This window comes from Saccoglossus kowalevskii, chromosome 21 (assembly GCF_978046115.1).
Source record: "Saccoglossus kowalevskii chromosome 21, keSacKowa6.1, whole genome shotgun sequence".
Taxonomy (NCBI): domain Eukaryota; kingdom Metazoa; phylum Hemichordata; class Enteropneusta; family Harrimaniidae; genus Saccoglossus; species Saccoglossus kowalevskii.
The window spans coordinates 17,946,110-17,959,704 of NC_140661.1; the positions used below are offsets into that span (position 1 = coordinate 17,946,110).

At 33.2% G+C, this 13,595-nt stretch overlaps 1 protein-coding gene across 1 annotated transcript in view; it reads left to right on the forward strand.

Annotated features, from left to right (window-relative positions):
* The window catches only part of LOC102804963 (inositol hexakisphosphate and diphosphoinositol-pentakisphosphate kinase 2-like), a 62,988-nt gene extending 49,895 nt beyond the window's left edge, over positions 1–13,093 (forward strand). Inside the window, exons 22-23 of the mRNA XM_085495148.1 lie at positions 3,678–3,803; positions 9,910–13,093. Coding sequence (XP_085351274.1) covers positions 3,678–3,803; positions 9,910–10,316 — 533 coding nt within the window. The 3' untranslated portion in view covers positions 10,317–13,093. The remainder of the gene's footprint in view (positions 1–3,677; positions 3,804–9,909) is intronic.
* The last annotated feature ends 502 nt before the right edge of the window (positions 13,094–13,595 follow it).

The following is a 13,595-nucleotide window of genomic DNA, read 5'->3' on the forward strand; positions in this document are numbered from 1 at the left end:
AGAATATTCTATTAATTAGCATATTAGCCATTATACACCATCTGTATGTTTGTTTACTCAATTATTCCATTAATTAGCATATTAGCCATTATACACCATCTGTATGTTTGTTTACTCAATTATTCCATTAATTAGCATATTAGCCATTATACACCATCTGTATGTTTCATTACTCAATTATTCCATTAATTAGTATATTAGCCATTATACACCACTGTATGTTTCTTTACTCAATTATTCCATTAATTAGCATATTAGCCATTATACACCATCTGTATGTTTGTTCACTTAGATATTCTATTAATTAGCATATTAGCCATTATACACCACTTGTATTTTTGTTTACTTAGATATTCTATTAATTAGCATATTAGCCATTATACACCACCTGTATGTTTGTTTACTTAGATATTCTATTAATTAGTATATTAGCCATTATACACCATCTGTATGTTTGTTTACTCAATTATTCCATTAATTAGCATATTAGCCATTATACACCATCTGTATGTTAGTTTACTCAATTATTCCATTAATTAGCATATTAGCCATTATACACCATCTGTATGTTTGCTCACTTAGATATTCTATTAATTAGTATATTAGCCATTATACACCATCTGTATGTTTGTTCACTTAGATATTCTATTAATTAGCATATTAGCCATTATACACCATCTGTATGTTTGTTCACTTAGATATTCTATTAAATAACATATTAGCCATTATACACCACTTGTATGTTTATTCACTTAGATATTCAATTAATTAGCATATTAGCCATTATACACCATCTGTATGTTTCTTTACTCAATTATTCCATTAATTAGCATATTAGCCATTATACACCATCTGTATGTTTCTTTACTCAATTATTCCATTAATTAGCATATTAGTCATTATACACCATCTGTATGTTTCTTTACTCAATTATTCCATTTATTAGCATATTAGCCATTATACACCATCTGTATGTTTCTTTACTCAATTATTCCATTAATTAGCATATTAGTCATTATACACCACCTGTATGTTTGCTCACTTAGATATTCTATTAATTAGTATATTAGCCATTATACACCATCTGTATGTTTGTTCACTTAGATATTCTATTAATTAGCATATTAGCCATTATACACCATCTGTATGTTTGTTCACTTAGATATTCTATTAAATAACATATTAGCCATTATACACCACTTGTATGTTTATTCACTTAGATATTCAATTAATTAGCATATTAGCCATTATACACCATCTGTATGTTTCTTTACTCAATTATTCCATTAATTAGCATATTAGCCATTATACACCATCTGTATGTTTCTTTACTCAATTATTCCATTAATTAGCATATTAGTCATTATACACCATCTGTATGTTTCTTTACTCAATTATTCCATTTATTAGCATATTAGCCATTATACACCATCTGTATGTTTCTTTACTCAATTATTCCATTAATTAGCATATTAGTCATTATACACCACCTGTATGTTTCTTTACTCGGATATTCCATTTATTAGCGTATTAGCCATTATACACCACCTGTATGTTTCTTTACTCGGATATTCTATTAATTAGCATATTAGGCATTATACATCACTTGTATGTTTGTTCACTTAGATATTCTATTAATTAGCATATTAGCCATTATACACCACTTGTATGTTTGTTCACTTAGATATTCCATTAATTAGCATATTAGCCATTATACATCACTTGTATGTTTGTTTCCTTAAATATTCTATTAATTAGCATATTAGCCATTATACACCATCTGTATGTTTGTTCACTTAGATATTCTATTAATTAGCATATTAGCCATTATACACCACTTGTATGTTTGTTCACTTGGATATTCTATTAATTAGCAAATTAACCATTATACATCACGTGTATGTTTGTTTCCTTAGATATTCTATTAATTAGCATATTAGCCATTATACATCACTTGTATGTTTGTTTGTTTCCTTAGATATTCTATTAATTAGCATATTAGCCATTATACACCATCTGTATGTTTGTTCACTTAGATATTCTATTAATTAGCATATTAGCCATTATACACTACCTGTATGTTTGTTCACTTAGATATTCAATTAATTAGCATATTAGCCATTATACATCACTTGTATCTTTGTTTCCTTAGATATTCTATTAATTAGCATGTTAGCCATTATACACTACCTGTATGTTTGTTCACTTAGATATTCTATTAATTAGCATATTAGCCATTATACACTACCTGTATGTTTGTTTCCTTAGATATTCTATTAATTAGCATATTAGCCATTATACACCACTTGTATGTTTGTTTCCTTAGATATTCTATTAATTAGCATATTAGTCATTATACACCATCTGTATGTTTGTTCACTTAGATATTCTATTAATTAGCATATTAGTCATTATACACCATCTGTATGTTTGTTCACTTAGATATTCTATTAATTAGCATATTAGCCATTATATACCATCTGTATGTTTGTTCACTTAGATATTCTATTAATTAGCATATTAGCCAATATACACCACATGTATGTTTGTTTCTTTAGATATTCTATTAATTAGCATATTAGCCATTATACACCATCTGTATGTTTGTTCACTTAGATATTCTATTAATTAGCATATTAGCCATTATACACCATCTGTATGTTTGTTCACTTAGATATTCTATTAATTAGCATATTAGCCATTATACACGTCCTATGTGTTTGTTTCCTTAGATATTCTATTATTATCCATTATACTCCACCAGGGCCCTGTATGTGTTTTTTACGCAGATATTCTTACAATTACTGTCTATGTTAATATACTTATACCACTTGTATGTACTCCTACCTTTGCACATTACAAGATTTTCCAACTCTTCATTTTTTTATAGCTGGGACATGGAGTCAGTAAGTGCATGATGACTAAAACCAATTTAGTTTAACTAGCTTCTTTAAAATGATGTTCCTTTTCCAATATGTTCCTGCTCTCTTGCACTTTCTCTTTTATAATGGGTTTGAACAGTCTTGGATTTAAAAAAAAAATCACACAAAATTTTTTTTTGTATTCCTAATATATGTTTGCGCAAGGGGGGGTTGTGGAAATTCTGTATGAACCAGTCACTTTGGAGCAGTTTACACTATCAGTTGATGAGAATGAAGCTTGCTACTGAATTTTCGCTAAACAGAACTGTAGAGAATAATATTCACACCAATTTGTCAGTGAGAATGTGATGTATTCTCACCAGTTTTATTGGTAAGAATTCACTCTCAAGTCGATTGATTGCCTTTTCTCACCAATTCTAGGTGGAAATAATTTGTTTCTCACCAACAAACTATGGGAATGAAAACACATTCGGGTAAACTTTTTAAAAGTAACACTCCATGCTGAATTTTTACAACCCTTCCTGCTAACATGGTAGTAAGGAAATCTAAAATCTGTTTTGCAATTCAAAACAACATGTATCTCAGCCAATCTACATGTAATTATTGTTGATTGTCTATTGGCTTTACCTATTAATTTCATGCCTTTGACAGATGTGTCAGTTGATAAGATCAGAATATTATGAACTTGAACTTGAAGTGTTGGAAAATACATGATAAATTCATTACTGCACAAACTCGTTATTTCATGGTAGATGTCTTTCATGACCACACTTGCATGTCATGTCATGTCAACAGGATCTCAAAGTAGTTTATTTAGTAAGGATCTTCTTAGTGCTGCATCTAGTAGTGTGCCTGACTTTACCATGATGGATGGATTTAGAAGAAATTACTCCTATGGTGTCCTCCCTGCTCTTTTGTCTGGTAAGACTAACAGTTATTCACTCCCATGTATGAAAGGGAGTCTCTGAGTTCACCCTGTCTTGTCTGTCTGCCTGTCCCATCTCAAGAACCACTTATCCGTCAGGCTTTAGTGGTTTTTTGAGATAATCCACATTCCAATTTTTTTTTCTTTTGTGAATTATTTATAACATCGTTTGTTTATATGATTAGACATTTTGGAAATTTAATTTAATTCATATAAATTTGCAGATTTGTGTTTTCCATGTTATTGTTTTTGTGCTGTTATTTTAAGTATGTACTCTTATGTCAAAATTCTCATACAAAAGTCAGTCAAATTAACTATTTCTAATTTTCTTTAATTTTCACAATGTTTTTTTGATTATGGCAATTAATATACCGGTATGATTAAACTTACTAGAAAGATGCTTGACACTTAGTTCGAAAGCTATTAACACTACAGTTCAACTACTGTGGAATACTTTATTTTCGCTTGGAATTAATTTTCGTTATTTTCGCTGAAGGAATGATTCAGTCACCTTGTCAAAAATCAGTGAAAATAAATTCCATACAAATCACCAAAAATGTCTATTAAGCGAAAATTAAATCCAGCTAAAATAAAGTATTTTACAGTAACTGTATTTAATTAATTAATTTACCCACACGTGTACATTTTGAACATATCATAATGGGATTGGGCTTTTTAGCTCCACTTTTTATAAAATAAAGCTACCGTTGTTTTTGAATATTGAATGTCCATTGTCATCTGCAGTTGAACATTGAAGTGACTTTGATGTAGTGGTTAGCATGTTTACCTTTCTTAGAACTTGAAGGTTAAATGTTTAGTCTCCTCAGCATTATTAGGCCAAATGGGATTAGACCGTAATAGACAATATTTATGATTTTATAAAAGAGGTTATTCATTTTTGATTATTTTTCTACCCTTGACTTCAGTACACAGCACACGGGAGTTGCTTTTTAAGCTTCCTTTGATGTTTCTTTCTTTGATCTGTAGTAATAAACTAAATGTAAGCTTTCACCTTTTTTTCATTTCCCCATTCGTTAGTAGCAATTTACACCCATCTCTCAATATTTCCAAAGCATAGTCAACCCAGCTATAGAATCAAACTCCAAGACAACTCTTACCAGTATCTTAATTCTCCCGATTGGTTGCATTTTTAATTAGCTCAAACTATTTGGTGATGTTACATCATCTGAATGCTCTATATACTCCTAGCTTTTATCCTTTCCATCCTCATGGCTATCTATCTGAATATCTTTAAAACAAATTTCCTTTAACCAGTGTTTCACTCAATTTCACAAAGAGTTTCTAGTTTTAATGACGTGACAACATGAAAATAATAATTCTTGATGGTGTCTTATCCAAGTACCATACAACTAACAATGGAATGTTAGTGATGATATTCTCATCAAAGTCATATAAACACTTTAAACTAATAGTCATGTACTTGACGTAGCCACTCATGTTGAACCCACAGGTTTCATCGCACTTTCCTGTAACAATAACACTCATAGCATGTGAACACCCCATAACTTTCCATGGCACAGCTATAAAGTGTGATCTGCAGTCAAGAATAATACCACACTACACTTTGTCATGTAATTAAAGTCCTGCTTGCCGCTGCTTCAGTGATTCTCTTGCCTGCATATAGTAATTACCAGTTAAAACTATAATTATAACTATAGGGAGAGGGGTATGTGGTTACAAAAATGGATTATAATTATGGTTATTTCATGTTATGTTTTTTTTTTAAGTTAACATATCAAATAACTTATTAATAAGTGATTACTGCAAGAAGAGTTATGTATCTATGTGAGTCACAGATGGAGATTGGTGCTTGCTCTAATGTGACTACCATACACTACTTGCTATAATGTGACTACCATACACTACTTGCTATAATGTGACTACCATACACTACTTGCTATAATGTGACTACCATACCCTACTTGCTATAATGTGACTACCATACGCTGCTTGCTATAATGTGACTACTATACGCTACTTGCTATAATGTGACTACCATACACTACTTGCTATAATGTGACTACCATACACTACTTGCTATAATGTGACTACCATACGCTACTTGCTATAATGTGACTACCATACACTACTTGCTATAATGTGACTACCATACGCTGCTTGCTATAATGTGACTACTATACGCTACTTGCTATAATGTGACTACCATACACTACTTGCTATAATGTGACTACCATACACTACTTGCTGTAGTGTGACTACCATACACTACTTGCTGTAGTGTGACTACCATACACTACTTGCTGTAGTGTGACTACCATACACTACTTGCTGTAGTGTGACTACCATACGCTACTTGCTATAATGTAACTACCATACGCTACTTGCTATGTGACTACCATACACTACTTGCTGTAGTGTGACTACCATACGCTACTTGCTATAATGTGACTACTATACGCTACTTGCTATAATGTGACTACTATACGCTACTTGCTATAATGTGACTACCATACACTACTTGCTATAATGTGACTACCATACACTACTTGCTTTAATGTGACTACCATACGCTACTTGCTATAATGTGACTACCATACACTACTTGCTATAATGTGACTACCATACGCTGCTTGCTATAATGTGACTACTATACGCTACTTGCTATAATGTGACTACCATACACTACTTGCTATAATGTGACTACCATACACTACTTGCTGTAGTGTGACTACCATACACTACTTGCTGTAGTGTGACTACCATACACTACTTGCTGTAGTGTGACTACCATACACTACTTGCTGTAGTGTGACTACCATACACTACTTGCTGTAGTGTGACTACCATACGCTACTTGCTATAATGTGACTACTATACGCTACTTGCTATAATGTGACTACTATACGCTACTTGCTATAATGTGACTACTATACGCTACTTGCTATAATGTGACTACTATACGCTACTTGCTATAATGTGACTACCATACGCTACTTGCTATAGTGTGACTACCATACACTACTTGCTGTAGTGTGACTACCATACGCTACTTGCTATAATGTGACTACTATACGCTACTTGCTATAATGTGACTACTATACGCTACTTGCTATAATGTGACTACTATACGCTACTTGCTATAATGTGACTACTATACGCTACTTGCTATAATGTGACTATCATACGCTACTTGCTATAATGTAACTACCATACGCTACTTGCTATAATGTGACTACCATACACTACTTGCTATAATGTGACTACCATACACTACTTGCTATAATGTGACTACCATACACTACTTGCTATAATGTGACTACCATACAATACTTGCTATAATGTGACTACCATACACTACTTGCTATAGTGTGACTACCATACGCTACTTGCTATAATGTGACTACCATACACTACTTGCTATAATGTGACTATCAAACGCTACTTGCTATAATGTAACTACCATACGCTACTTGCTATAATGTGACTACCATACACTACTTGCTATAATGTGACTACCATACACTACTTGCTATAATGTGACTACCATACACTACTTGCTATAATGTGACTATCATACGCTACTTGCTATAATGTGACTACCATACACTACTTGCTATGTGACTACCATACACTACTTGCTATAATGTGACTATCATACGCTACTTGCTATAATGTGACTATCATACGCTACTTGCTATAATGTAACTACCATACGCTACTTGCTATAATGTGACTACCATACACTACTTGCTATAATGTGACTACCATACACTACTTGCTATAATGTGACTATCATACGCTACTTGCTATAATGTGACTACCATACACTACTTGCTATGTGACTACCATACACTACTTGCTATAATGTGACTACCATACGCTACTTGCTATAATGTGACTACCATACACTACTTGCTATAATGTGACTACCATACACTACTTGCTATAATGTGACTACTATACACTACTTGCTATAATGTGACTACCATACACTACTTGCTATAATGTAACTACCATACGCTACTTGCTATGTGACTACCATACACTACTTGCTATAATGTGACTACCATACGCTACTTGGTGTAATGTGACTACCATACACTACTTGCTATAATGTGACTACCATACGCTACTTGCTATAATGTGACTATCATACGCTACTTGCTATAGTGTGACTACTATACGCTACTTGCTATGTGACTACCATACACTACTTGCTATAATGTGACTACCATACGCTACTTGGTGTAATGTGACTACCATACACTACTTGCTATAATGTGACTACCATACGCTACTTGCTATAATGTGACTACCATACACTACTTGCTATAATGTGACTACCATACACTACTTGCTATAATGTGACTACCATACACTACTTGGTGTAATGTGACTACCATACACTACTTGCTATAATGTGACTACCATACGCTACTTGCTATAATGTGACTACCATACACTACTTGCTATAATGTGACTACCATACACTACTTGCTATAATGTGACTACCATACACTACTTGCTATAATGTGACTACTATACACTACTTGCTATAATGTGACTACCATACGCTACTTGCTATAATGTGACTACCATACACTACTTGGTGTAATGTGACTACCATACACTACTTGGTGTAATGTGACTACCATACACTACTTGCTATAATGTGACTAGCATACACTACTTGCTATAATATGACTAGCATACACTACTTGCTATAATGTGACTACCGTACGCTACTTGCTATAATGTGACTACCGTACGCTACTTGCTATAATGTGACTACCATACAATACTTGCTCTAATGTGACTACCACACACTACTTGCTATAATGTGACTACCATACGCTACTTGCTATAATGTGACTACCATACGCTACTTGCTATGTGACTACCATATGCTACTTGCTATAATGTGACTACCATACAATACTTGCTATAATGTGACTACCATACAATACTTGCTATAATGTGACTACCATACGCTACTTGCTATAATGTGACTACCATACACTACTTGCTATAATGTGACTACCATACACTACTTGGTGTAATGTGACTACCATACACTACTTGCTATAATGTGACTATCATACGCTACTTGCTATAGTGTGACTACTATACGCTACTTGCTATGTGACTACCATACACTACTTGCTATAATGTGACTACCATACGCTACTTGGTGTAATGTGACTACCATACACTACTTGCTATAATGTGACTACCATACGCTACTTGCTATAATGTGACTACCATACACTACTTGCTATAATGTGACTACCATACACTACTTGCTATAATGTGACTACCATACACTACTTGGTGTAATGTGACTACCATACACTACTTGCTATAATGTGACTACCATACGCTACTTGCTATAATGTGACACGATATAATTATGCTGCAAAGCTGTAATGCTCGACTCATTGCATGAATGAGATCATTGGTAAATATGTTTTTTTGCTTCACAAAAATTCTGAAAACTGGACTTGATCTATATCCATGTGTGAGTGTGTGGCGCTGTAAAACGCTTTTTTTACATCTTTTTTAACACTTATGAACTGACGCTTGAACAGCTTGCATATTTACCTTAGTTTTACTCAATGCTAGGGTATTCAGTATGTTTGTTTTTTTAGTTTTTAGACAACTGCTCAATATACATAAGTTTTGGTAAAAAAATGACGATATAAATTAATTAAAGCTGCTTACCAGTTGCTTCTAATTGTTTACCTTGTCTGGTAATTTGCATTGACCACTTTTGTTCATTCAGGGCACTTGGACATTGTACAATAGGTTACACATGAACATATATTTTTTGACAATAGCCACAAGATGCAAATGGCTCTTGGCATTCCACAAATATTTTTCCATTCTCCTCTCGTCATCACATTGCACTGTTTCTCTGACCTTGACGTAATCTTGACGTTTGAAACAGTGAACTTGATGAGAGAGAAGGAAACACTATTTGTGAAACAAAAAACGTGTCTATCCCTCTTATCACAATTTCAGTTGTTTGCATTTATAATTCCTTTGAAAAACTTTATTATTTCCCTATTCGCTTGTCAGTAACTTGTAAATTTTCACATTTATTCATTCCTCCATTTTAAGGTATGGATAACTACTCAATGGTGCCTTCTATTCGTCCACTTGAAACACTTCATAATTCTCTCTCATTGCGACAAGTGGATAAATTCTTAGAAACCTTGATTGAAGAACGAGTTGTTCAATCGTCAGTGATGATGACGAGTCCACGTGCATCTAAAGAACTTTTTACGTACATACCAAAGAGAGTTGCACCTTCACCATTTACTTTGCCAGCACGGTACGAAGATTTTACCATCAATCAAAGTACTACTTCATCTACATGCAGTTCAATGCATTCACCGACGAGTAGTCTTCACACCGTAGATGACTATCTGAATAGTTTTGAAGCTGCATGTAGGGATGTGGCTGATGTGGGACTTGAAGATGAACAATCTGCACCAAATGATAATATTATTCAAGGCAGCAGATGAATCTGTAGCATTTTTTGAAGTCTTATGGCGACTCAAATGATTTATTATACAATATATCCTGGTCTTGTATGTCAGTTTGTGTAATCACAAAATGTTATTTGTTGAACCATTTTGATGCAAACCAATGCAGGTTGTCATCCTCCTATTTCTAATATTTGTGAAAAGTATGTGCTAAAATGGCTAGTGTAGTTTCTAAACGTATTGGTTACAGGTAATTTCATGTAGCAAGAGGTGTTTCCAAAATGGCTAGTATAGGTGCTAAAATGGCAGGTACACATGACATTACTTACTATAGACAATTAAATGAAAGTATTATCAGCTGTTGGACATTCTAAAAAAACGTCAATATATTCTACATTCCGCACAAATTTAGACTCTCGCGTTTTTATTTAGACTTAAATAAAAATTAGTATGTATAATCAGCGAAATCATTTTGCTTTTAATATATGAATAAAAAAAGTACAATTCAAGTTTCCATTTCTTATACTTTTTGTTTTCTATTGTCTTGTTGTGCATGACTAGCACTTATACTTTACTTAAAAATTACTTAACTCTACCAGATATATTTCCCTCTCCAAATTCAGTGCAAACATTTTGTAAAATAGTCACTAAATTTCATCATCATTTTGGGTCAATATAGACTGTTTTACATATTACTTTAAATTTTTGACACAATCATTTTGTAGATTGTGCCGAAAGTTGACTGGTGCTTAATGGTATAATGCAAAATTCTCACATTTATTATTTTAAAGCGAGGGAGTCGTCACCTGCGCATGCATCAGATGGCCATGGCGTGTCATTATAACAAGCGTCTACCCATAAGCTTTTGCGTTTTTAGCGTGTGTTGTTATCGTCGCTTAGGACTCAATTCCCGCATGTGCGCAGGTGACGACCCTCTCGCTTTAACCCTATTCACCAAATAAGATTGTGTACAATTTTCACAGATTTTTTTCAAAATGTTATATAAAGACCTGAAGTAATTACGTCAATTTGATCCAAAATGACTATAGAAAAATACTTGTAAATATGCAAAATACGCATACAAATTCTGTATTGAACATTATTATTTTATTAATAATTGTAATGTCATTATTTGACAAATTCTGAACTATTTTTTTTATTCTGAGCAAAGTGCAGACATTGGTCTGAATGTGGTTACAATCATTTCTGTCCTTATTTGTAGGGTTTTACAATTTTATGTAATGTTAAAAAGTACACATTAATATTGTTGTTACTTTGGTTTTATGGATGTTATTTTGTTCCTTTGTGTATTCCACTTCCACAAATGCTGGTTTTGACCAAATTATTTTATAATTTATTGAAAAGTCAGTTATAATGAATTGCTGTAAATCATATGGTTTCATAAGTGACAAATTTGGATAAAGGTCCCAAAAGTTTATTTGTGCAGGGACATTTAGTTTTTCATGGGGTTAAGTCTTCACAGACTTCATCAGATTTGCAAACCAAAAACATTTCCCATGGTGAAAATGTTATAGTAAAACACAGAATAATGTAATGAGTTTGTTGAGTACAGTGGGTTTGAAAATGGACGTGCAGAATACTAGCATAGGACAAACTACAGAAACTATCATATCATTGCAAATAGGTCTGTACCACGCTTTTTTATCCCGAGTTTCATAAAAATTGGAAAAGAATTTTCTAATTGAACAGATCATTTTTTGCTTTTCCTTATAGAGTCACATTTATTAACCCTACAATTCACAAAAAATTTATATATTGTTTATCTTAAGAATTTGGTTCATGACTCACATTTTTTGTTCTTTAAATTTTCTTTTCATGACCTTGCATAGCAATAAGCAATCTATTTGCAAAATATAAATAAAAAAAAACACCCAAGGACTTTCACGAAAATGTATTGAGCAGTCGTAATGATATTTTTGCATTGCATGTAAAACTGAATCCCTGTAGCCAATAAGAAAACTTTATTGGTTGATAAGACATGGTTAGAAATGGCTAAACAATGCATGCCTATAAACAGCACCCTCTATTGATGAACCACTACAGTGCTAGGTGTAAGAAGAAGTATTCACATGCATATTGTTTTGATATGTGGGTGTTATTATAATATAAAATACAGTTTTATCGTAGTCTAAATACGAATGGCTATATAATCAAACAAAGTTATTTGTGTGGCTTTCTTTTTTTAAGGACATATTCCATCTTTGTCACTAGAGGCCATGATGTTTTGGAAAGATGTTTTTCTGAAAGTTTATCATCTTTGATAGTATGATACATTTGCCTTCACATTATATTAAATTATCCATTGCTATATGTGAGGGGGTGTACAGTCAAACCTGTGTATAGTGACCATCCAAATTACTTATAAATTTTTAGTCTGTATGTGGAGGTTAATTAACTTATTTATGTATACTAATATGACAATAATTCTTAGTGTCAACATATTTTTGAAAATAAGTTTCTTAATTAAATAAGTTTAATGTACAGAATTGTCTTTTTGGCCTTTATACACAGGTTTGTTTGACCAAATCGCTGCCAAAGGGTGGTTAAGGGTCACATTGGACGTCATACACTGTATGTATATTGTATTGGCACTGGCAAAAGGTAGTCACTATGGATTGGGTACTTGGTCTTTATATAAATGTGGTTTCTACCACAGGCTTGACTGTACCAATCATTTATTAACTGTTTGTCTGATATAGCACTGCCAGAGTGATTTACAGTATATTTAAATGAGAAAACTGCAATGTATTTTACTGAATTCAGAAAATATAATTAAAATATAAATAGCAAAATAATATGTACGTCTCTAACTGTCATACTCCCATCTACACCTCACTTGCAAGGACAATAGCGGGGTTATCAGCTCTTTGTATCTGTAATGAAATCGTTAATTTGCATGAAAAGTTGAGAGACATCCCAGTGATCCTGTGCCAACTGATCTCGTCCTCAGATATCCAGAAATATTATCTTTGTCTGAATTGCTGTCATCCTTACCCGATTTATTGGCAATGGACTGCATGGCACTGGCGTGGGGTAGGTATGCAATATCTGTGCTCTACTACACAGAGTTTGCATTCAACTGTTCCTTCTTCCCCCAATGCTGCTCATCACCATAGACTAAGCCCTGCAGATATGTGTGGCGGAGGTGGTGGGAACAATCATGTGCACTAGCATGGAAGGATGCTACGAAAGCCCTGCATCTGCTTAGCCATATCTGTGTAGGTATAATGTTTTTGATGAAGCTTGATAATGGTGAAAAAATCCACAATGCTGTCCATTGTAGTTTTGCTTAGTAGT